Source organism: Ostrea edulis, chromosome 5, assembly GCF_947568905.1.
Source record: "Ostrea edulis chromosome 5, xbOstEdul1.1, whole genome shotgun sequence".
NCBI classification, from domain to species: Eukaryota; Metazoa; Mollusca; class Bivalvia; order Ostreida; family Ostreidae; genus Ostrea; species Ostrea edulis.
Window position 1 is genome coordinate 18351913 of NC_079168.1, and position 27624 is coordinate 18379536.

General features: G+C 36.5%; 1 protein-coding gene across 1 annotated transcript; it reads right to left on the reverse strand.

Annotated features, from left to right (window-relative positions):
- Positions 1-121: 121 nt before the first annotated feature.
- Positions 122-27622, reverse strand: LOC125652552 (alpha-mannosidase 2-like). The gene is made up of 22 exons (XM_056166846.1): positions 27496-27622; positions 25790-25971; positions 23725-23874; positions 23441-23582; positions 22808-22979; positions 22459-22586; positions 22126-22299; positions 20427-20607; positions 19989-20166; positions 19725-19906; positions 19288-19470; positions 18088-18190; positions 14120-14187; positions 10345-10510; positions 10089-10219; positions 9867-9966; positions 8845-8982; positions 6800-6911; positions 4260-4396; positions 3790-3931; positions 2129-2259; positions 122-1832 (listed from the first exon to the last, which is right to left on the reverse strand). The coding sequence occupies exons 2-22, from the start codon at positions 25925-25927 to the stop codon at positions 1287-1289; spliced, it is 3402 nt and encodes a 1133-aa protein (XP_056022821.1). The 5' UTR covers positions 25928-25971; positions 27496-27622; the 3' UTR covers positions 122-1286.
- Positions 27623-27624: the final 2 nt, after the last annotated feature.

Sequence of the window (27624 nt, forward strand, 5' to 3'; positions counted from 1 at the left end):
CAAAAAATCTTGCAGAAAACAGAGGGGGGGGGATAAGAGCTCATGTTTTGCCAAATGGTTTTTATTCATCACTTTCAAACTTGCATTCTTCTCATTACAACTACTGTTAAAAATAGGGGAGTGTCAGTCACCCAATAAATCTTTATTTGCATTAGAAAATAACAAATAATCATCATCAAAAAAGGGGGAGGACGCACATATACAATTATGAATAAACTGTGTGTGTGTGTATGTGAACGAATCCAGGGTTGCTCTTCTTGAAAAGAGGTAAAAAGATATAGGCAGGTCAAAAAGGAGGTCAATGTTATAAGGTGAAAAACGTTGATACCAAAAGGAAGGTCTTCTTGTATATATCAAATGTGAAAAGTATAACACTCATCATTCAAAAATTATGGCCAAGGTTAAAGTTTTGAAATTTAGGTCAAACAAGGTCAAGGTCATAAGGTCAATCATCATGGTACCAAATGAAATATCTTGCCTTAAGGAATCTTTTAACAAAATATGAAAACCATTCCTTAGATAGTTTATGAGATATTGCCTAGGTTACGTTTTCTTAAAAGTAGAGCAAACTGCAAGGCGAAGAACTTATACCAAAAAGGTACAGTCACAAGAAATGCTTACATGAAATATGAGAGTTTCATCACTCACCATTCTAAAGTTATGAGCAAGGTTAAAGTTTCAAGCACACAAGACAAAAATGCCCCCCCCCCCCCCCCCCCCCCCTTTAATCACAGGGGAATAAAACTTAAATCCATACAACTTAGGAATGTTTGCATTTGAATATGTGGCCCTATTACTGCTTGAGAAGCACCAACCCTACCCCTGGGAACCACAATGTGAACAAACTTAAATCTGAAGTACCTGGGGGTGCTTGCATATAGGGAATATCTTTAAAAATCTTCTTCTCAAGAACAATGGGGCCATGATGAATCCCAGGTAGTGCAGATTCAAGTTTGGGTGATGGAATGTAAAACAATTAGACTTTGCAGAAATTAACAACGAATTCATAATCATCAGATTGTACAGAAAATATTGTGGAAAAAATCATCAATTCAATCTCAAACAATCAGGTTGTATAGAAATTATTGATGGAATCTACAACAATCAGAATGTTAATGTAATGAAATTATTGACAGAATGTACAACAATCGGATTGTATAGCAATTATTAATGGAATATACAATCAGATTGTATGAAACTGATTGATGTAATCTACAGCAGACAGAATATAAGGATATCATTGAAGGAAACTACAACAATTGGACTGTGTGAATCAGTATGCATTGTCAATTACAAAGCACCTTAAATGTTTTAATTTCCATAGGATCAATAGATACCCCATGGTGCCCCTGGGTTTCCTTTAATAACACTGTGCCAGTCAGAGTAGTCTCCCATACTTTTCCCATGGAGCAATCCAGGAAGATCTCTCCTAACCTTAGCATGTCAGGATTTGAACAAATATTGCTGTCTGGTGCAATGTTGCAATCAAATTGTCTTTTATGCACCACCAGCAAGTTTGCAGTGTTTGGGACATAATCTACTGATTTCTTTTCGTTTGCAGTGTTTGGGACATAATCTCCTGATTTCTTTTCGTTTGCAGTGTTTGGGACATAATCTCCTGATTTCTTTTCGTGCGTTTCTTTCCTAACATTTGTGGTGATGAATCTGAAGGTAACAAGATGGACGGTACAAGGAAGTTCCCGTTTAATCAATGAGAAGTGAGGTGTTTGGTGACTATGGAAAACAGAGTTCATTTTTGCTACAATGCTAGGGTGCTCTAATTCATCAGAAAGCTGACTGGTCAAAAACGATGGATAGCAGACATCAAATATCTGCAATATAAAATATAAATTGTTTCTATAGATATATCAATATGCTGTGACTTTCCTTCCATTCCATAATATGCATCATAAGTAATGAATATATCTGCTCTAAATTAATACTTCTTTCCCCTTAAAACAAATTTTTGAGGTATTACCATGTAATTATCATATTTTCTCGTAAGTATTTAGTTATGAATGATGTCATACTCTCAAGTCTACAATTTCATTCTACGATCCAAAAGAATAAAACATTTTTTTACCTGATGCTTTCCAAAGAAATGAGTGCATACATTGCATAACTTTACCTCATTTGAAGATTTTTGTTCAAACACCAGCATAAATGAGCTTCTAGTGAATTTGTTGTCTTTGATGCCCTCACCAAGTCCTCGCCAGTCATCCTGTACCATTCTACGATCTAGTCCAACCTCCAGCCAACCTGCAATACACAGGTAAATAATGTGCATGATGGTCATCGTCAAATGGACAAATACACACAAATATAAACATTTTATATGTTTTTGCCTTTGATATCTTTACCAATTGTAATGATAGCCATTTCCTCATGAATGCATCACAGTTAATTGTGAACAATGCACGTATGAATCTTTATAAATAAAGTATGTCTATTTTAACAGCTGGGAATTCAGAGAGAAATGAAAGTAGAATGAAATGTAAAAAATAAATTTCAGTTTTGAAAATACGTGAGGGAATGAACTGCAACAATTTATACCGGCATAGTGACTTTCTTATCATGAAGTGCTAACACGCTCCATGACGTACACCAGCATGAAGTGCCAACACGCTCCATGACGTACGCCAGCATGAAGTGCCAACACGCTCCATGACGTACGCCAGCATGAAGTGCCAACACGCTCCATGACGTACGCCAGCATGAAGTGCCAACACGCTCCATGACGTACGCCAGCATGAAGTGCCAACACGCTCCATGACGTACGCCAGCATGAAGTGCCAACACGCTCCATGACGTACGCCAGCATGAAGTGCTAACATGCTCCATGACGTACGCCAGCATGAAGTGCCAACACGCTCCATGACGTACGCCAGCATGAAGTGCTAACATGCTCCATGACGTACGCCAGCATGAAGTGCTAACATGCTCCATGACGTACGCCAGCATGAAGTGCTAACACGCTCCATGACGTACGCCAGCATGAAGTGCTAACATGCTCCATGACGTATGCCAGCATGAAGTGCCAACACGCTCCATGACGTACGCTGACATAAAGCATGGTAGTTCATACCCTCATGTATTTTCAAACAGTAAATTTATTTCTTAAATATTTATATTACAAATCGCATTTTCCTCTATGAACCAACCAATTTCAGCACGAGACAAAATCTGTTCATATTGACTATGAACGGATTATGAACTAGCTTAAAGCACGCAACTGAGAGAGCGTAATGATTTGAAAAAATACAACATGTGTTACAAAAATCTCGCAAAGTCACACCCCGGATTAAGATTGTGCACTTATGTGGATCATCATCCCAATCTTGTGGTCTCCTAGCTCCAAATATAGTGCACCGTGCAATGTTGACATAAAAGGCAGGGTAAAGTGTGACGTCATGTCTATATTTTGACGTACGTCACAATACGACTGTGACATAGGTGGCTCTTAGAAGTTCGTTTTATGCAACAAAATATTTCCTGACTTATTCAAGCAATATAAACAAATGGTGATTTAGTAAATGAATATAAATATAAGAAATGAACAGCACTTTTGAGCTGTTCATGGTCAGTATGAACGGATTTGGATTTGAGGCAAATTCTTTGTGAATTGCTAGCACGATTCACAGAATTTGCCTCAAATCCAAATCCGTTCATACTGACCATGAACAGCTCAAAAGTGCTGTTCATTTCTTAAATATACTCAGTATCCACAAAGACCGCCAATCATTCTACAGTGTTGAATAACAATTCTTGAGATTTCAGCTCAACTCTAACCTGGTTCTAGACTGGCCACTCCTCTAGAGGAAGATGTGAGCAGTGTTAACCTGCTGGTATCGCTTTCAACAGACGCCATTGTTGTCATGGGGAAGAAGTTCCCCTGGATGTGTCTCTTTGCTAATGTTCTCTTTCTGTGCATCTACAAATGCAGATAAGCAATGCAACTCCATAAAATTCAGATAATATGATCTTTTCTGACATTAACAATTTAAAAAGATTGTCAAATAAAAATATTAACATGTTTTCAGCTATATATCATATGGAAACAAACAAAACAAGACTAACTGAAATTAGACTTCTTAGATCCGCTCCGTGAATACAGTGCAGATCTATAAAGAAGTCTGATTTTGATTAAGACTGAAATACAGAGGTGCAATATTGGCTTGGATTAATATCTGAGAGGTTCTTTAGACAAATTTAAACTAGGATAATTAGGTTTAGAAATTTCATAGATTTTCCTATTTCACCTGAAAACCATTTAGATCCACACAAAGTTCACATCTGGATCCCCCTACATCAGATTCTACTCTCATCATCAGCTCTGTGTTGTCCAACTTCTGTATGTCCACATAGTTCTCTATGTAAACTCCTCTACCCAGATTTCCTGAAAGACAAATATCACAATGATGAACCTAAAGGACAAGATCAAAATATTTGAAATGTCTGACAAATACTAAATTCACATAGTTTTCAATAAGACCCCCTAAAATGATGAATATTGATCCAAATCAATATATTACATGTATAAAATACAAGCACTTTGAACATTCTATATACAATACTTTTTTACTGTTTAAGCACAAGTGAATGTAATGTAATCTTAAAATATCACTTTAAATGCACAATAAAAAGTTCATTCATTAAAAAATATTGCATAATCAATGTCAAACAACAGAAAAATATGGGAGTTTATATCCCCCCCTCCAATTCAAATTGAATCTAGATCTTGTCCCTAAATGAAAGAGTACAGAATAAGGTATTTAGAACTTGGCTTACAAACTGCAGATCCTCACAGTACACTTAACTAATGTTTTATGGATAGTGACCTTACATTTACCTGATGTTTTAAGGATAGTAACTGTACATTTACCTGATGTTTCATGGATAGTGGCCTTACATTTACATGATGTTTTAAGGATAGTAACTGTACCTTTACCTGATGTTTCATGGATAGTGGCCTTACATTTACCTGATGTTTTGTAGACGGTAACTGTACATTTACCTGATGTTTTAAGGATAGTGGCCTTACATTTACCTGATGTTTTAAAGATAGTAACTGTACATTTACCTGATGTTTCATGGATAGTGGCCTTACATTTACCTGATGTTTTGTAGATGGTAACTGTACATTTACCTGATGTTTCATGGATAGTGGCCTTACATTTACCTAATGTTTTAAAGATAGTAACTGTACATTTACCTGATGTTTCATGGATAGTGGCCTTACATTTACCTGATGTTTTGTAGATGGTAACTGTACATTTACCTGATGTTTTAAGGATAGTGGCCTTACATTTACCTGATGTTTTAAAGATAGTAACTGTACATTTACCTGATGTTTCATGGATAGTGGCCTTACATTTACCTGATGTTTTGTAGATGGTAACTGTACATTTACCTGATGTTTTAAGGATAGTGGCCTTACATTTACCTGATGTTTTAAAGATAGTAACTGTACATTTACCTGATGTTTCATGGATAGTGGCCTTACATTTACCTGATGTTTTGTAGATAGTAACTGTACATTTACCTGATGTTTTAAGGATAGTAACTGTACATTTACCTGATGCTTCATGGATAGTGGCCTTACATTTACCTGATGTTTTAAGGATAGTAACTGTATATTTACCTGATGTTTTGTGGATAGTGACCTTACATTTACCTGATGTTTATCTGTTTAAGTATAGTAACTGTACATTAACCTAATATTTTATGGATGGTAACCTTACATTTACTTGGTGTTTTATGGATAGTGACCTTACATTTACCTGATGTTTTGTGGATAGTGATCTTACATTTACCTGATGTTTTGTGGATAGTAACTGTACATTTATCTGATGTTTTGTGGATAGTGATCTTATATTTACCTGATGTTTTGTGGATAGTGATGTTACATTTACCTGATGTTTTGTGGATAGCAACTGTACATTTACCTGATGTTTTATGGATAGTGATCTTACATTTACCTGATGTTTTCTGGATAGTGATCTTACATTTACCTAATGTTTTGTGGATAGTGACCTTACGTTTACCTGATGTTTTGTGGATAGTAACTGTACATTTATCTGATGTTTTGTGGATAGTGACCTTACATTTACCTGATGTTTTGTGGATAGTAACTGTACATTTACCTAATGTTTTGTGGATAGTAACTGTACATTTACCTGATGTTTTGTGGATAGTGACCTTACATTTACCTGATGTTTTGTGGATAGTAACTGTACATTTACCTAATGTTTTGTGGATAGTGACCTTACATTTACCTAATGTTTTGTGGATAGTGACCTTACATTTACCTGATGTTTAGTGGATAGTGACCTTACATTTACCTGATGTTTTGTGGATAGTGACCTTACATTTACTTATTGTTTTGTGGATAGTGACCCTAGATTTACCTGATGTTTTAAGGATAGTAACTGAACATTTACCTGATGTTTTGTGGATAGACCTTACATTTAACTGATGTTTTGTGGATAGACCTTACATTTACCTGATATTTTGTGGATAGTGATCTTACATTTACCTGATGTTTTGTGGATAGTAACTGTACATTTACCTGATGTTTTGTGGATAGTGACCTTACATTTACCTGATGTTTTGTGGATATTGATGTTACATTTACCTGATGTTTTGTGGATAGTAACTGTACATTTACCTAACGTTTTGTGGATAGTAACTGTACATTTACCTGATGTTTTGTGGATAGTGACCTTACATTTACCTGATGTTTTGTGGATAGTAACTGTACATTTACCTGATGTTTTGTGGATAGTGACCTTACATTTACCTGATGTTTTGTGGATAGTGACAGATTGTGTTGCACTAGGTTGAACTGTAACCACTCTTGAAAGCAATGGTCCATCAATAAGGAATAGGGTTTCCACTGGCTCAGATAGAGTCTACAACAGAATGTTCAAATACATCAACTAAAATAACCACACAAATCAAGATATTACAGTACAGCCTGCACACACCACTACATCAAATAATACACTAAAATAACCACATAAATCAAGATATTACAGTACAGCCTACACACACCACTAAATCAAATAATACACTAAAATAACCACACAAATCAAGATATTACAGTACAGCCTGCACACACCACTACATCAAATAATACACTAAAATAACCACACAAATCAAGATATTACAGTACAGCCTGCACACACCACTACATCAAATAATACACTAAAATAACCACACAAATCAAGATATTACAGTACAGCCTGCACACACCACTACATCAAATAATACACTAAAATAACCACACAATTCAAGATATTACAATACAGCCTGCACACACCACTACATCAAATAATACACTAAAATAACCACACAAATCAAGATATTACAGTACAGACTGCACACACCACTACATCAAATAATACACTAAAATATCCACACAAATCAAGATATTACAGTACAGCCTGCACACACCACTAAATCAAATAATACACTAAAATAACCACACAAATCAAGATATTACAGTACACCCTGCACACACCACTACATCAAATAATACACTAAAATAACCACACAAATCAAGATATTACAGTACAGTCTGCACACACCACTAAATCAAATAATACACTAAAATATCCACACAAATCAAGATATTACAGTACAGCCTGCACACACCACTAAATCAAATAATACACTAAAATAACCACACAAATCAAGATATTACAGTACAGCCTGCACACACCACTAAATCAAATACACTAAAATAACCACACAAATCAAGATATTACAGTACAGCCTGCACACACCACTAAATCAAATAATACACTAAAATAACCACACAAATCAAGATATTACAGTACAGCCTGCACACACCACTACATCAAATAATACACTAAAATAACCACACAAATCAAGATATTACAGTACAGCCTACACACCACTACATCAAATAATACACTAAAATAACCACACAAATCAAGATATTACAGTACAGCCTGCACACACCACTAAATCAAATAATACACTAAAATAACCACACAAATCAAGATATTACAGCACAGCCTACACACACCACTAAATCAAATACATAAACTAAAATAACCACACAAATCAAGATATTACAGTACAGCCTGTACACACCACTAAATCAAAAAATGTAACTCACTTCAACCGTTTTCATGGAAAGTAATTCAGACTAGATATATGTTTATATTCATTACAAGACTGTAAGTAAACAGTTGCAGGAAAGTGTGAAACACTGTAATGGTCGCCCACTGCTAAGTTGTAGCTCAGATAACAGTACAATTATACAGGTATCACTATCATACAGTAAAATACAGGTGTTCTAATCACTGAGCTATCCAGGCTGATATTCATATAGCCCCAAAAACTACACATATCCTCCCCTACATCACTCAATGGTAGTACATGACCCCCAACAACTTTGTTACCGTTGTAGCAGGTTATATCACAGGAAATGTTTTCTATGACATCAGACAAAATGACTAATCAACATTCTTAATAGATACATCTAACTAATCATGCGATAATCCTATATATTCCATAAATCAACCACTTCAATATTTACTACTTGTCTCAAGCCATGGTCTGGAGTCAGCAAATAGCTTTCTCCTCAACTACTTCAATATTCACCACATCGTCTCAAGCCATATGGTCTGAATGGGAGAGGATTGTACATTTTGGCTGTGGTTTGCAATGATGTATATGCAACTAGTTATGTCCTTCTTCCTATTTCCATTATAAATCCACAATAAAACTAACTATCGCATGATCAGAAGGCAACATGTGATGTTCAGATTGTATACATGTTGTATATGTACAGGCATGGTGCTTGAAATTTACCTCTGCTGGTCCATCAGGGACAAAGGTGTAAGCACCCCCTTTATCCTTGAATAGGGTGGACCAGGATTTGCCTGATGTGTAGGTCACCAGTTTGACCTCTGACCTCCAGACGGATCCAGTAGAATTCTGCGTTACATACTGAAATCAAAATATATAAAGCAAGCTTGAAAATCTGAGCTCCCTAGATTTTAACATGGTTCTTATGATTGTTTGAAAAAAACTGTTACTAATTTTGCATTTCCGTTCCGAGATTTAATGTTAAGTGTAGGCAGCAAAAAAGCTGTAACTTGTAACACTTATTATAAGCTTGAATTATTTCAAGCTTTCTGATAGGCCGGGATACAACAGATTAGTGAAAATAAGATATATTCACTTCCACATGCCTTTCAGGAGATTATTATTTGATCTTTCCAATACCTTATAAAAAATATGCCCCCCCCCCCCCCAATCTTTGATTCGGGGGCATAATAGATATTATTTTGCAGTCGTCCTAAGAAAACTTGCATTTATAATCACTTTTGACTAGGTGTAGCACTCTAGCTGTTAAAAAAGATGGATGACCAGGTTTCAATATTCTGAATTATTCAATCCTATAATAAAACAGTTACTGACATTTTCATGTCAATACAATGCTTTAGTTACTCTAAGTCAATACAATGCTTTAGTTACCCTAAGTTAATACAATGCTTTAGTTACCCTAAGTCAATAAAATGCTTTAGTTACCCTAAGTCAATATAATGCTTTAGTTACCCTAAGGATTTGGTAAACATTGAACTTCTCAGGTAGTGAATGCATCATATTGACCTAAAACAAAGTCAGACAAAATTGTGGAGGAAATCTATTGTCATCTATAGACCAACACAATCATATCCACTGAGCCAACACAGCAATGTGTTCATAATTGTATTTGATTATAAATGCTCATAAGAAAATGCTGTCTAATCAAGCATTTTAATTTTAATCAATATTTTAATTTGTGTATTTTTTTTTTACCTTGCTACTACCTGTAAATAAAAAATTACCTGTAGTCTTCCACTGCACGTGTGAAAGTACGCTGTGAGATGACCATTGGAAACAGTGAAATAGGGAGAGCTGTCCTGTTCTACTGTAATTCCTGATATTCTTTATGGATACAAAGAAAAGTTCAAAATGGCTATCAATATTAAACAAATAGCATAAGAGACTGATACTCAGTAAGATTTCTTTGAAAATTTTAAAATACATTAAAGAAATATATTGCATACTTCACACTTCTAGAGAAATTTGATGGTTCTTTATAGAGAACAAGCCTTGTGTATTCATTCAGATTTTCCTCCCCTTCTTCAATGGTTACCAAGGAAATAGACAGTGCTGCCAAGTTTACTTCAAAAGTCATCTTCAAAAAATCACACATATTTTATTTTACCGTTATAAAGATAATGTTTTGTTGAAATAAATGAATATCTCTTAAAGACTCTTCTGACAATGATTTTATGGCTATGATTATGATAAGTGACTTACTTCAAAGACATTTGTTGAAAAAGTACCATTCTCCCAAACTGGTGAAATTTGGTGGGGGATTTCCAAGGATGTTGATGTATTTGTGACCTTGACATTGGCTCTATCTACAGTCAAGGTAATCATATCCCTCCTATTGTGTCCTAGAGGGTTAAATATTACCATGTGTCTGAAAGCAAACCCAAATATAATTGCACCGGTAATTTATGACACTCATCAGGGCAACACCATTTCTTTTATCAGCAGTGACATTATCTATGGTCAGAAAACACTAAATGTATCTAAAACATATTACAACTGTATTTTCCATATGGTTAACAAAAACCATTGTTATGCCAAAATGGATATAAACTTTAGCAATCTGTGTATCAAAAAATCCGGCCTGGACATTCTTTAGGACTTGGATTTTGTCTGAAACATCCAAGTTAAGTTAATGACACACTCTCTGGTTCTGAGTAAGCTTCCATGTCCTCAGCTACATCCCCCACCCCCAAAATGTTCTCAATTCTGGATCTGCCCTGGCAAAGTATGCTTCACAAAGGAATTGTAAAGATATATAATAAGAGTTCTGCAGCTGTTGTTTTATCAACTATCACACAAATGTTTCATCTGAACAATGTGTTCAAAGCTGCTCTCTATTTTTAACTTGTAAAAGGTCCAAAATTCATAAAGCATTGGGCCACCTTAAAAGAGAATTTTGTTTGCTCTCTTCTGACTCTATGTAGGGAGGTAGGTATACACCAAGAAGGATCTTAAAAGCAAAGACAAACTGTTTACAGAAATGTACAAACAAAATTCCAGCTGAAATCAGCCCAAAAAAATCTTATAAAAATGTGATTTATTTCAGCCAATGGATGAGTGTGAACAAAATATTTTGAAATTTAATCTTACTAGTACAGTTGTATTTTGATGCCTGATTCAACTTGAGCCAAACCTACATCAAGGTCATTCAGATTAAATGCTCAAACAGTAAAGCATAGTGCATTACCAAATCAGATACCGACTTAACAGGAAGGATTCATAGGGAGATTTCTTGTACTGATGTGATCTTAAATAATAAGTATATTTTATTGGTTAAAAAAAACACCCCAAAAACAACAACTAAAAACAAGAATGTCAAACTCTTTCAGTCTTCAGCTCCTGTGGACCTTGACCTTATGTAAGTGATCTTGAGTAAAGTTCATGGCTATATTCATCTGGTCGGGTGGAGAGCTGCATGAGATCACCAGTAGATCTATCAGTAGAGGCTGGAGACATACTACCGATATCCTGTACCAGGAGATGGGAAATGAATAGACCCCTGGCTGGACAAACACAGGCTGGAGACATACTACCGATATCCTGTAGCAGGAGATGGGAAATGAATAGACCCCCAGGCTGGACAAACACAGGCTGGAGACATACTACCGATATCCTGTACCAGGAGATGGGAAATGAATAGACCCCCAGGCTGGACAAACACAGGCTGGAGACATACTACCGATATCCTGTAGCAGGAGATGGGAAATGAATAGACCCCTGGCTGGACAAACACAGGCTGGAGACATACTACCGATATCCTGTAGCAGGAGATGGGAAATGAATAGACCCCTGGCTGGACAAACACAGGCTGGAGACATACTACCGATATCCTGTACCAGGAGATGGGAAATGAATAGACCCAGGCTGGACAAACACAGGCTGGAGACATACTACCGATATCCTGTACCAGGAGATGGGAAATGAATAGACCCCCAGGCTGGACAAACACAGGCTGGAGACATACTACCGATATCCTGTACCAGGAGATGGGAAATGAATAGACCCCCAGGCTGGACAAACACAGGCTGGAGACATACTACCGATATCCTGTAGCAGGAGATGGGAAATGAATAGACCCCCAGGCTGGATAAACACAGGCTGGAGACATACTACCGATATCCTGTACCAGGAGATGGGAAATGAATAGACCCCCAAGCTGGACAAACACAGGCTGGAGACATACTACCGATATCCTGTACCAGGAGATGGGAAATGAATAGACCCCAGGCTGGACAAACACAGGCTGGAGACATACTACCGATATCCTGTAGCAGGAGATGGGAAATGAATAGACCCCCAGGCTGGACAAACACAGGCTGGAGACATACTACCGATATCCTGTACCAGGAGATGGGAAATGAATAGACCCCTGGCTGGACAAACACAGGCTGGAGACATACTACCGATATCCTGTACCAGGAGATGGGAAATGAATAGAGCCCCAGGCTGGACAAACACAGGCTGGAGACATACTACCGATATCCTGTACCAGGAGATGGGAAATGAATAGACTCCTGGCTGGACAAACACAGGCTGGAGACATACTACCGTTATCCTGTACCAGGAGATGGGAAATGAATAGACCCCTTGCTGGACAAACACAGGCTGGAGACATACTACCGATATCCTGTAGCAGGAGATGGGAAATGAATAGACCCCTGGCTGGACAAACACAGGCTGGAGACATATTACCGATATCCTGTAGCAGGAGATGGGAAATGAATAGACCCCTGGCTGGACAAACACAGGCTGGAGACATACTACCGATATCCTGTACCAGGAGATGGGAAATGAATAGACCCCTGGCTGGACAAACACAGGCTGGAGACATACTACCGATATCCTGTAGCAGGAGATGGGAAATGAATAGACCCCCAGGCTGGACAAACACAGGCTGAAGACATACTACCGATATCCTGTACCAGGAGATAGGAAATGAATAGAGCCCCAGGCTGGACAAACACAGGCTGGAGACATACTACCGATATCCTGTACCAGGAGATGGGAAATGAATAGACCTCAGGCTGGACAAACACAGGCTGGAGACATACTACCGATATCCTGTACCAGGAGATGGGAAATGAATAGACCCCCAGGCTGGACAAACACAGGCTGGAGACATACTACCGATATCCTGTAGCAGGAGATGGGAAATGAATAGACCCCTGGCTGGACAAACACAGGCTGGAGACATACTACTGATATCCTGTACCAGGAGATGGGAAATGAATAGACCCAGGCTGGACAAACACAGGCTGGAGACATACTACCGATGACCTGTACCAGGAGATGGGAAATGAATAGACCCCCAGGCTGGACAAACACAGGCTGGAGACATACTACCGATATCCTGTACCAGGAGATGGGAAATGAATAGACCCCTGGCTGGACAAACACAGGCTGGAGACATACTACCGATATCCTGTACCAGGAGATAGGAAATGAATAGACCCCCAGGCTGGACAAACACAGGCTGGAGACATACTACCGATATCCTGTACCAGGACATGGGAAATGAATAGAGCCCCAGGCTGGACAAACACAGGCTGGAGACATATTACCGATATCCTGTACCAGGAGATGGGAAATGAATAGACCCCAGGCTGGACAAACACTTTGATCATAGTCTTTAGTATGTTCCTCAAATTTATTGAAAAAAGAACTGACAGAGTATAAAAACAGGATTTTTTTATTGTATTAAAGTCCCATAACTTTTGTTTAAAACTACAATTAATACCCATAGTCAAATTCTAAATGCACAACTTGTCAATATTTGTGACTTTATTTTTAGGAAATCCATATGATTAAAAAAAAAAAAGATTTTTGAGTTATTGAATAACATATGAAAACTTGCTTTATCAAGGCAAGTTTTAAAATCAGGTCATAGAATTGGATAAACACACGGACAGACAGATGAACATAGTGAAATTATGAGATTCCTCAATTGAGGACGCACTAAGAAGAATATATTTTTTACCTTTTCTGTGATAACTTGATACATCTTCTGCTTGGGTTGTTTGTCGTCATGGTTACCCAATCGTCAATCTGAGAATGAAACCAACATACTTACTATGAGTATTACCCTAAAGTGATGAATTAAAAGTCTTTCTCTGTGCTGTAATTTACAATTTTTAAAGAGGTAATTTCTACCAGTCTTGTATCAGATTTAATGACATTTGCAACACACGTAATAAAACTAGAAGTAAAATACATTCCTTACATGATCACTGTTTTTTATCTTCACTTTTACATTCTTGTTAAAATTTGTAAATTACATGACTATTATCCACAGGTTTACTTAATTCTCTACATGTATTAACAACATGTGTTTCACAAAAACATAGTCATATTCAACCAAAACATTATTAAAATGTTAAAGCAACTTCCCCAATAGATAGCAGACTTTTTGGAGGAAGATTTCCATAATGCAATTAATTTTCACAAAGTAAATTCTTACAGTTCACAGAATGTATTATTGTGGCAAATGGTTAATGTACATCTAATTAAGAAAACTAATGAAAACTGAGTCACCATTAAACATATTAAAGATTTCAGTGTAATAAAAGAGGTGTAAGCAGAAGAAAGATGATTGTGAGAAATCTGTTCCTTAATCATATACCTCAATCAAATTCAAAACACACAACTTTTATTACAAACAGTGTATTTTATGATTGCAATAAAATCTACTTAGATTTATTTTAATTACAGCCAAACCGGGTTTAGTCACACTTTTCTCCTCAAACAAGGAGTTCAGCTTGTTGAATGTTCATCTCTACAGAATTGACTGAAAATGACATGCTCTACCTACATTCATGCTGAAAGACAGGGACTGTTGATGTGAATTTCAAAAGTCATACTAAACTGAGACAGCAGTAGTATTTGATCATTGAGGAGAGAAGATGCAGCGAAGACAGACCTGCAGGTTTTATCATAATTATTCAAAACTGTGTTGGGACTTCACATACTGTAAATATACATGTACAAAAATAGTCTGTAGGACATGGATACCATGTCACAGGTGATTATTGTCATGCACCAGAAAAAAAGTCATAGGCTCTCGACATTTTAAATATATATAATGAAAAAAAATTGTCTTCCTGTAAACAAACTAGAATGGAATTATCGGTATATCTATTTAAAACATCGAGAGCCTGTGTAATTTTTAGAGCAGATCTATATAAAATATATTCCTTCTGTTTGATTTTCAAGGAAATCAAAACTTTTCAGGTCATAGTGAAAAAGAAACTTCAACGTTTTATGATTTTACCACAGTCAAACAGTTCTTGCCAAAATGCAACTGTATAAGAAACATATGAGAGCTTCCTGCACCATGTCAAAGAACATGAGCTACATGTACACCTAAGTCGAGATCTGTTCTGAATCGTCATCATATGAAGACTTCAAATATTTCTGAATCAGTTAAAATCATTTCCATAGGGACATCACTTCCATAATGTATTCAAGTTTTCTGGTATGGTGTGAAGAAATCTTACTGGATATGACTGATGAACACAAATAGCATATAAACATAAGTAAGATAGAATAAAAAGAGCTAAATTAGATATGTTAATATCACTCAGAAAAATTCACCTCCACATCACCCAACGTTAAGACATTTAAAATTGAAAATGTCAAGTAGTTCATGGATGTACTTCAGACTAATCTATCTCTGCAATATACAACAACTCCACTTGAAAAAAAAAATCAACATTATGCAATGGATATAGTGTTAAAAAAAATTAAATTACAACGTAGATCATTGCCTCAAGTTTTGCAGTAAATGCTATAAAATCGGAGATTATTTCATTTAAACACAACAATTACCCCAACACAAGATAAACAAGAACTGTCAAAAGGGGTGTATTGTCAGAAGGGGTGTATTGTCAGAAGGGATGTATTGTCAGATGGGACATATTGTCAGAAGGGATATTTTGCCAGAAGGGGTGTATTGTCAGAAGAGACATATTGTCAGAATGGGTGTATTGTCAGAAGGGATGTATTGTCAGAAGGATATTGTCAGAAGGGGTGTATTGTCAGAAGGGATGTATTGTCAGAAGGGATATTTTGCCAGAAGTGGTGTATTGTCAGAAGGGGTGTATTGCCAGAAGAGACATATTGTCAGAAGGGGTGTATTGTCAGAAGGGATGTATTGTCAGAAGGATATTGTCAGAAGGGGTGTATCATCAGAAGGGAACCATTGCCAGAAGGGGTGTATTGTCAAAATGGGTGTATTGTCAGAAGGGGTGTATTGTCAGAAGGGATGTATTGTCAGAAGGGATATTTTGCCAGAAGGGGTGTATTGTCAGAAGGGGTGTATTGTCAGATGGGATGTATTGTCAGAAGGGACATATTGTCAGAAGGGATATTTTGCCAGAAGGGGTGTATTGTCAGAAGAGACATATTGTCAGAAGGGGTGTATTGTCAGAAGGGATGTTTTGTCAGAAGGGGTGTATTGTCAGAAGGGATGTATTGTCAGAAAGATATTGTCAGAAGGGGTGTATTCCTAGAAGGGATGTATTGTCAGAAGAGGTGTATTGTCAGAATGGGTGTATTGTTAGAGGGGATGCATTGCCAGAAGGGGTGTATTGTCAGAAGGGATGTATTGTCAAGAGGGGTGTATTGCCAGAAGGGGTGTATTTTCAGAAGGGACTTGTTGTCAGAAGGGGTGTATTGTCAAAGGGGAATTATTGTCAGAATGGGTGTATTGTCAGAGGGGATGCATTGCCAGAAGGGGTGTATTGTTAGAAGGGATGTATTGTCAAGAGGGGTGTATTGTCAGAAGGGGTGTATTGTCAGAAGGGACATATTGTCAGATGGGGTGTATTGTCAGAAGGGGTGTATTGTCAAAAGGGACTTATTGCCAGAAGGAACATATTGTCAGAAGGGATATTTTGCCAGAAGGGGTGTATTATCAGAAGTGACTTAATGTTAGAAGGGACTTATTGTTAGAAGGGGTGTATTGTCAGAAGGGATCTATTTTCAGAAGGGACATATTGTCAGAAAAGGTGTACTGCTACAAGGGAGGTATTACAAGAAGGAGTGCCTGCAAAATTACGTATCACTGCAGTAATGACTGTTGTGTCAGTCAAACTGATTTCAATATTTGTTTCTTGAAATTCAAGAAAGTAAACATCCCAGGATATTGACTGACAATTAGAAATTGAGAAACATTTGAAAAATGTTAAATATTTTACAAGCCAAATAACAGTAACTCTTATACACTAAATAAAAATTGCCTGTCTCTTGTTGTTTAGAAGATATGTCCACTAAAAGTTGAAGTTTTTCAAAATGCAAGACAAAGATCAATGCTGAGGTCACAAGGTCAAAAACTGAAATATCATTATAAAGATTCTGCCTCAAGGTTCTAACTGACTTCAAAGGGGGTATATATGTATGATAGTAACTAACAAAATCAACATCTCACACATTAAATAATCATTCATTTCACCAACTAAAAAGGAAAATAGAGAATATACAAATTAAAAGACAGGACCCTCTCTATTTTCAGCATTTTCCCCATTACATGTTTATGTATAACATATCCAAAGAGGTATATATGAACCTTCATTTTGATTTTGATTTCCTTTATGTGACAATCATTTGGGATGAAAATTAAAACTGTGAAACTATGAATCTGCAGCCAGAAAAAGCAACATTGCAGACAACAGTCCACTTCAGATCTTTGGTCAAGGAGCAAAAAAAAAAAATTAATAAATATATTGCAAATAAATGTATATAATGTTGTTCTTAAAAACAACAGAAAAATTAATATACCTTTTAAAAAAAAATAAAAAGTTTTAACACTTTTGTAATATATTTCCGTTTGAAATATACATGATTATTAAGAATTGCAGAGATAAATTGCAAACTAAAAGAAAATGAATGTGATTGTAGATGAGTGAAGAAGTGAGTGATGGTGTCCCATTTCAGCCTTGTGTTTTATACCATTGACATGCTTAAATTTTGTGTCAGTGTGGAACTGCTATCCATGTAAAATATTGTAACTTTCTCAAATAGTGTTTTCAGTTTGTGGAATGCATGCTGCAACCTGTTGTAAAATAAATGAGTAATTGCATTTCAACACATCCAAAATATAAAGTAAAACTGCATTCAAATACAAAAGTATTATTAAAATGAAATTAATGAAATCTGAGAAGATATATCTTTCAGTTTTGCAAGTTTACATGTGCATGAATGTTAAAAAGTTAATACATGCACCTAGAAAATGTTTGTGTTTTATTTCAGAAACACAGAATGACTTCATTAACATGAATATTTCTACCAATGACATATGTATAGTAACAATGTGAATCTTGTTCATGAAGCTCTTGTATATTTGCAGACAGGAAAATGCACTTTTCTATAAAAAAAAGAATTTAAAATTCAAGGAAATTCTATTATATATCAAAATGTCATATCATAGGATTACCTACATTCTAAAACTTTTAATTTAAACTATACTATTTTATTCAATACTGATTGGTATTGGGCAATAGCATAAACCAATGCTAGCCTTCTCCCTAACATTCCAAAAATTGCATAATTACAAATGTATACTGTAAACCAAATTCTACTCGTGTACAAATTTTTTTTGGTGAGTTTGCAAGAACCTTATTGTGAGTATTTCTCGCAATAAACCAGTCCTTTGATGTCTCATATTTGTTTAATATTATCTCAGTCATGAAAATTAGTCACCAAAAACCAGCTTATCACTGGTAAATCGTGAAATAAAGTTGCCTATGATAATAGCTGGTTTACTGTACTATCTATATAAGTGAGTCGTACTTTCATCCTTCATCAGAATAAAGTAAATTTTGTTTAAAAAATTCAAGTCCTATACAGTGAAAGTGTCAGGCACAATACATTTAAATGCAAACAAACGTGCACCGGCCATGCCACATCTTCATTATCCCCTTTAACTTTATTGTGAGGAGAAAAAAGCATCACTTCCAAAACAGTTTGAATTACTAAGATGAACATGCTAACAGCCTTTTCAAAATAACAATTTTAGTACTTGTACATGTATTATGTAATTAGACTTGTTAAGTATTTGAATTGCTAATAAAATGTCACTTTTTCAAGCAAAATCACCTATTATATTTATACTGAGTTGTCTCCCTTTTCATAAGCAGTGCCTACACTAACCTCCTGCTATAGTCTTCAGTGACAGACACCCGTGATGTCCCCGTTATTGCATCATGATGTTGGAACAGAGCTAATTCTTGCCTTCCTAGCTCCAGGTCAGGTAGTAGTTTCAGCAAACCTGAATACTTTTCTGAGGACTTCTTGGATTTTGCCAGCAACACAGCATACAATATTTCTACAGATCTGTCAATGTTACAGGCTTTTAAAAAGTTTTGATACTTCAGCTAACATTAACTTTGTCTCCATGAATCTATAGTGTCATGTGACATGTTTACACTTTTGTAGATAAGACAAGGGCATTGATTGGCAGATTCATAATGAAACAATTTAGAATTATAATTATCCATCTGATCAATCTCGATAAAAAAGCTATATTTTAGAGAAATGAAATTAAAGTTTAGGATTTCATAAAATTAAATGATTGCAATTGTTATTACCTGAGCAGACTCTGAATTCTTCGAGCTGCATATTTCAGAAAAGGGCGAGTTGTGTAAAATCCTGTCCAATACTGGTCCAATCTGTCAGAATATGGGAAAAAATCTCCACTAAAGGAGGGAAGGGCTTTTGTTTGTAACTTTCTATGTTCTTTAAAAAAGTCAGAAAGAGTTCCAAATCTCACCTGAAAGGAAATGCAGCTACCAGTTATTTTGCAATTAAATGAAAATACAAAATCTGTAAAGACTTTAGTACAATATAATTACCCGAGTATTCATTTGAGAATTGCTGTTTATGTATTTCATCAGCTTTTCCATGTTATAATGTTGTTTCCTCCATTCCTGCAGGCTGCTGTATCGAAAGTCATCTCCATGTGGCACCAAGAGAACGCCATCTCGAAATAATTCAGACTTCTTTTGAAACTGTTCCCAGAGTATCCAAGCCCTGATCACAAACAAATAGCATGGGATTCACATATGTATAGCAATATTACCCTGATCACAAACAAATAGCATGGGATCCACATGATGTATAGCAATATTACCCTGATCACAAACAGATAACATGGGATTCACATGATGTATAACAATATTACAATTCCATAGGAAGAGATTCTTGTTTCACATTTACATACAGTTGATTTTATTAAAATTAGAACATTGAGATTCAGAAATCAAAGTCTAGTGGTGGAGAATGAAACTCACATTTCCTTCACATTATCATCGTCAATATCTTTCACTGGAATTTGTTTTCTGCCTTGATAACATTTTCGCTGGAAAAAGTCGAACTTGCAGCAGACATGCGTATCTGGACCACAAGAGTGAGTAATGGCGTAGGAGAGGAAAGGCAGAACATGGGTTGTTACATCTGTAGAGTACGTTCTATCTAAAGGCAGAAAAATTATTATTTTATGAGCTCAGAATAACAGTGTACCCATTGCAAACAGATCTTTTAATTTGAATGGGACATCTTGATTAAGACCAACTGCAGTAAAATTTCAATAGTCAATATAGTTTCATGCACCAATTTCTGCATTATGCCTTGTTTCACTTTTGGTGAATCACCGCTCAGATCTCCTGGGACCAGCTCCCTGAAATTTTGGCAGTATAATAACAAGCCAATTAGCCCTAACCATATTCACTGCTACCATCCAGTAAACACATTGAGTGTTAAATGTCACCTATTTTGCCATTTTAAATATTTCGTATTCGTCATACACTGGGAGACTACTTTTTATATATATATTTTTCGTAGCCCATATGTTTTACATACATTTTAAGAACTACAATTTTGAATGTATGCGATAATGTTATAAAATCTCCTAGTGTTTTTTTTTTATTCCTTTGGATCTGTATTATACATGTATAAAATGTCACCATTGTATAATATTTACATTTCCAATGTTTTGCCTTTGATATCTACCAATTATAATGATAGGCATTTTTTCAAGAACACACTGCAGTTGTACAGAACTACGTGTACTTGATATATACATGTCTGGAAATTCTGACAGAAACAAAAGCAGAATGTGAATTCAAGAAATAAATTTCATTTTTGAAAATACGTGAAGTTATGAAGAGCAACACTTCACACCGACTTAGTTTTCATGAAGTGCCAACACGCTCCATGACGTACACCAGCATGAAGTGCCAACACGCTCCATGAAGTACGCCAGCATGAAGTGCTAACACGCTCCATGACATACACCAGCATGAAGTGCCAACACGCTCCATGACGTACGCTGACATAAAGCATGGTAGTTCATACCCTCATGTATTTCTGAAATAAACGACTTTTGTTTGGGAACTCATCGATGTGATTTATTCAGCAAAAAACATGCTCAAATTAGCTGTGATTATCATGTTTGGCAATAAAGAATTTACTCGTATCCTCAGTGTTTTTAACACTCTTTATAAACACTTGAAATGTTTTTACCCCACATTCGTCTCCACTGAATTTAATTGTATACTCAGTGTTTTTAACACTCTCTATAAACACTTGAAATGTTTTTATCCCACATTTATCTCCACAGAATTTACTTGTATACTCAGTGTTTTTAACACTCTCTATAAACACTTGAAATGTTTTTACCCCACATTCGTCTCCACTGAATTTAATTGTATATTCAGTGTTTTTAACACTCTCTATAAACACTTGAAATGTTTTTACCCCACATTTGTCTCTACTGAATTTACTCATACACTCAGTGTTTTTAACACTCTCTATAAACACTTGAAATGTTTTTATCCCACATTTGTCTCCACTGAATTTACTCATATACTCAGTGTTTTTAACACCCTCTACAAACACTTGAAATGTTTTTACCCCACATTTGTCTCCACTGAATTTAATTGTATACTCAGTCTTTTTAACACTCTCTATAAACACTTGAAATGTTTTTACCCCACATTTGTCTCCACTGAAATTCTAACATCTTTGTTCTGGCAAGGTGTCTCTTCAGTCCAAAATGGATTCTTTGAATAACCATGGCCTTTGCACCACTTCTTTTCTGGAAATACGCCATGGTGGGAGAGTGTCCAAATGGATCGATGGACCAGCTGATGTTTGGTTTTATCCCTGCCGATGAGTGAAATAATCTTATAAAACAAGTGCACAGCAACTCGTAGCATGATCATATGTACCCCCACAACGCTCTCTTGCCAGACGGAATCAACACATCTTGTATGAAATACAAATTAACGATGAGTAGTAATACATGTCTTATAAAGTTCTTACCAATGTTCGTTAATAGCCACTGATGACCATCAATCAGTTGGTTTAACATAGCGCCATAGTGAACAACTGCTTCATCTGGCATCACCCAGCCACCGGACACTACCTCCAACTGACCATTATGAATCAACCTATGAGAGTAATGGCCAAAAAATGAATCATTATTTGCATTTTTCTTCCAATTCTAAATACCAATAGCAGAGATATTTGACTTAGATCAGAGAAGCCTCTCAAACAAGGGAATCAACTCTAGTCACTTTTCAATTATCCCTGTTTCCCCCACTTTCATTCCTTTTCTGCTCTGTTCCTATATTGATCCCAATATTCAGCCTTCCCTTGAAATAAAGAGAACCTTTTAATGTTGTCTTTCTGTATCTGAGTGGCTGCTTTCCACCATTTTTCCAACCAGCACACTTCTGACCAAACGAATCGCCATCCAGGGTTTTCTGTGAGTTGATCCAGCAATAAACTGAGTGTTTTGTTGGTGTGGGAGGCAAAGTAATGATCAAAGGTATTCAGCCAACCTGGAAGAAAGCATGCCCTGTTCATGAAGAAATCAGAACTCCTCGAATGTCTCATGCACACGACATAGATCTCGGATGTAATACGATGGCATCCATGAGGGAATTTGATGCACTGTAATCTGTGACTTATGTAACATAGTGCAGTAGGCTGTGACATCATAGTTAGCAATACATCAAATTCTCTCACGGATGCCATCATATTACATCTGAGATCTATGTCGAGTGCATGAGACATTCAATGAGTTCCTATTGGTACATGAAGCTTTGTAAAAGATTACCTAATCTAAAATAGACTCCTTAGTACAAATGGAAACTATCTGTGAATTACCAGTAGTTTCATTGATGTCTATTTTCATGTGTGACAACAAACTACAAAATTAACTTAATAAAATTTGTTTACATCTGGCTTGTATGAATATGGTTTACTGATTTTTAAAATTGGGCTCCAATTTGCTACTGACCAGGATCCTGGTGAGAGTGGGGTACAATGATGACTTGTAGTGGTTTTGGGGTCCATGAGAGAACAGGAATGACATCAAGCCACCCAGTAACAGACAAAGCCAGAGGATAAGACACATCCAGTGTGCTCCATAATGTCTCAATCTGTATGGTATGGGAAGTCACAATATTGATAAAACTATCATAGTAAATAGCATGTCTTACATTATGTATGATCATAACATAATTCTGAATCATAAAACGGCAATTTTTTTTTCAACATAGATTTCTTGTTTAATATTCAAACCTTAACATCTGCGGTGGTTACTGGTATGACACATTGTCCAATAGGTTCTGTGTTCAATGCTTGAACAGCATGGTCTACTGTTTTATTTGAAGCCAATGAAATGGCAGGTCCTTTATAACAGTAATCTGACTTGAGGGTGAAATGCACATGCTGAAATCCAAAATCTAAATTCATTCATTATGCATTTAAAACAAATGATAATAGAACATGCTGATGAAATAAATAAATTATAATAGCACATAATATGTTTGTGAAATCATATGATGACTTTAATCATGGCCAAGTTTAATCCTTCCCTTTCCTCTATTTCCTCCTTTCTCTATTATTCTCTCCCTCCTCCCTCACCATTCTCTCCCTCCTCCTCACTATTCTCTCCCTCCTCCCTCACCATTCTCTCTCTCCTCCCTCACTATTCTCTTCCTCCTCCCTCACTATTCTCTCCCTCCTCTCTCACTATTCTCTCCTCCTCCCTCACCATTCTCTCCTCCTCCCTCACCATTCTCTCCTCCTCCCTCACCATTCTCTCCTCCTCCCTCACCATTCTCTCCCTCCTCCCTCACTATTCTCTCCCTCCTCCTCACTATTCTCTCCCTCCTCCCTCACCATTCTCTCTCTCCTCCCTCACTATTCTCTTCCTCCTCCCTCACTATTCTCTCCCTCCTCTCTCACTATTCTCTCCTCCTCCCTCACCATTCTCTCCTCCTCCCTCACCATTCTCTCCTCCTCCCTCACCATTCTCTCCTCCTCCCTCACCATTCTCTCCCTCCTCCCTCACTATTCTCTCCCTCCTCCCTCACTATTCTCTCCCTCCTCCCTCACTATTCTCTCCCTCCTCCCTCACTATTCTCTCTCTCCTTCCTCACTATTCTCTCCCTCCTCCCTCACTATTCTCTCCCTCCTCCCTCACTATTCCCTCCCTCCTCTCTCACTATTCTCTCCTCCTCCCTCACCATTCTCTCCTCCTCCCTCACCATTCTCTCCCTCCTCCCTCACTATTCTCTCCCTCCTCCTTTACTATTCTCTCCCTCCTCCCTCACTATTCTCTCTCTCCTTCCTCACTATTCTCTCCCTCCTCCCTCACCATTCTCTCCCTCCTCCCTCACTATTCTCTCCCTCCTCCCTCACTATTCTCCCCCTCCTCCCTCACTATTCTTTCCTCCTCCCTCACCATTCTCTCCTCCTCCCTCACCATTCTCCCCCTCCTCCCTCACCATTCTCTCCCTCAACCCTCACCATTCTCTCCCTCCTCCCTCACCATTCTCTCCCTCCTCCTCCTCACTATTATCTCTCTCACCATTCTCTCTCTCCTCCCTCACTATTCTCTCCCTCCTCCCTCACCATTCTCTCCTCCTCCCTCACTATTCTCTCCTCCTCCCTCACCATTCTCTTCTCCTCCCTCACCATTCTCTTCTCCTCCCTCACCATTCTCTTCTCCTCCCTCACCATTCTCTCCCTCCTCTCTGACTATTCTCTCCACCCTCTCTCACCATTCTCTCCCTCCTCCCTCACTATTTTCTCCTCCTCCCTCACCATTCTCTCCCTCCTCCCTCACTATTTTCTCCTCCTCCCTCACCATTCTCTCCCTCCTCCTCACCATTCTCTCCCTCCTCCCTCACCATTCTCTCCCTCCTCCTTCACTATTTCCTCCCTCCTTACTTCCCAATCTCTCCCTCCTCCATTTCTCCCTGTCCACCCCCCCCCCTTACAATTCATTCTAATTAGAACTTTAATTAGAACTACACATACATGTACAAAAAGCTTAAAGTGAAATAATAGGGACTAACAATTTTGATTTTTTATAAACATAATTAGCTATATCCGATACGTTCATAACATGTTTTAAAACAATAGGGAATGAAAATCCCTAATTCACTGTAAGCATAAATTCATTATATTAAGTATGTTTGCTGTAACCATGTTTTACTGAACAGTATTAGGTTTATCTTTATCAAAACAGGCTGCATATCAACCAATTCTGTCTCGAGTTATTAATTAATCGTTAATATGCTTCCATACCAGATCATACTTGACGTGTTGAAAATACTGAAATGAGAAATTCTCTTACCTTGTGATCCTCATCTTCATGAAGAAAATCAGCTCTTTGTATGTGTAGCTGTATTAACATTAAAAACAAAACCAGAAAGTAGGTCACTGTTAAAACTCCCAGAATTTTTAGAGTTTCTCTTCTCCATGGTTTCCTCATTCTTCATCTTCCATACAAAGCATCTCGTAATGGTACTGTGAAAACTAAAAATGTGTACTTTATAGGCAGATTTTAGAATTCATTGCGATTATCTTATAATGGTGAAAACTAAAAATGTGTACTTTATAGGCAGATTTTAGAATTCATAGCGATTATCTTATAATGGTGAAAAAAAAAACAACTTTATAGGCAGATTTTAGAATTCATAGCGATTATCTTATAATGGTGAAAAATAAAAACTTTATAGGCAGATTTTAGAATTCATAGCAATTATCTTATAATGGTGAAAAATAAAAACTTTATAGGCAGATTTTAAAATTCATAGCGATTATCTTATAATGGTGAAAAATAAAAACTTTATAGGCAGATTTTAGAATTCATAGCAATTATCTTATAATGGTGAAAAATAAAAACTTTATAGGCAGATTTTAGAATTCATAGCAATAATCTTATAATGGTGAAAAATAAAAACTTTATAGGCAGATTTTAGAATTCATAGCGATTATCTTATAATGGTGAAAAATAAAAACTTTATAGGCAGATTTTAGAATTCATAGCGATTATCTTATAATGGTGAAAAATAAAATGTGTACTTTAGGCAGAGTTGAGAATGCAGTGTTTATCTTGTAATTGTATTGTGAAAAACAAAAAATGTGTACTTTAGGCAGAGTTGAGACTGCACAGTGTTTATCTAGTAATGGTACTGTGAAAATAGTACTCACTTTATTGCTTAGGACTTCTTATCACATCATTGTTACAATATGTATGTACATATTAAATACATAAAAATGGCATGATCTGGCAGTGTACAATTAAAACGATGGAGAATAACTTACAAACAAGGTTTTCTCGCAACTTAAGTGCAAGACATAAATATATTCCTAAGTTACAAAGTTACAGATGGTTTTTGCCAATAATACTTTCATTTCAAGTTTGATATATTTATGACGAAGTTCCTAGTAATGAGGGCAAATTAATACAAATTAAGTGGTATAATTCGTCCTTTATGTCATTTTTACAGAATTTACATACTCTATTTTAATCTTTAAGCATATTGTTATGGCGGCCTATTTCAATTTCAAGATTATAAGAAGATTGAGTCAAAATCGATAAATAAAAATGTGTACTTTTATAGGCAGAGTTGAGAATGCACAGTGTTAATTATATTGGTACATGTAATTGATCAATGAGGAGATACTGGTAACCTCTCCATGTAACATTGCAATAAGCATGATAAGATACATGTAAAATATTTTATAGCATCATGCTTTAAATGGCCTCACAGACAACCTACATAATTCTAACTGACCCCCCCCCCCCCTCAAAATATTCAATTAATGTATACATTTGAGAGGTTTTGGCCATGAGATGTGTGTTTTAATTCAGGTATCTTGAGAAATTAAGCATGCAGTGGCATCATCTAGTAGCCATGCAATAATTATTCCACTAATGTTGAGGAGAGTGCAAGAATGTGCAGTCATCAGTACTATATAAACACTACACAGGTGTAAACTTGTTCACAAGGTTTGTATTTTAAAATTATCAAGTCTTCGAACACAGAAACTTACGTAAGACTATGCCACAATAACCGATTGATTACTGCAATAAATGAAAACAACGTTTGAAAGTCAAAAAAAGTGCAAACGCCTACAATCCACACATGAGTCTGAGATCCAAGTTGTCTGCGGAAAAAAGAA

What these genes read in the sequence shown, in the direction of transcription:
- LOC125652552 (XM_056166846.1), bottom strand. Translation starts at nt 25,927, where the DNA reads ATGAGGAAACCATGGAGAAGAGAAACTCTAAAAATTCTGGGAGTTTTA. An exon ending in AGTGGCCAGTCTAGAACCAG is followed by an intron (nt 2,260 to 3,789) that starts GTTAGAGTTGAG and finishes TGTGTATTGCAG; the next exon opens with GTTGGCTGGAGGTTGGACTA. An exon ending in AACAAAAATCTTCAAATGAG is followed by an intron (nt 1,833 to 2,128) that starts GTAAAGTTATGC and finishes TTTATATTGCAG; the next exon opens with ATATTTGATGTCTGCTATCC.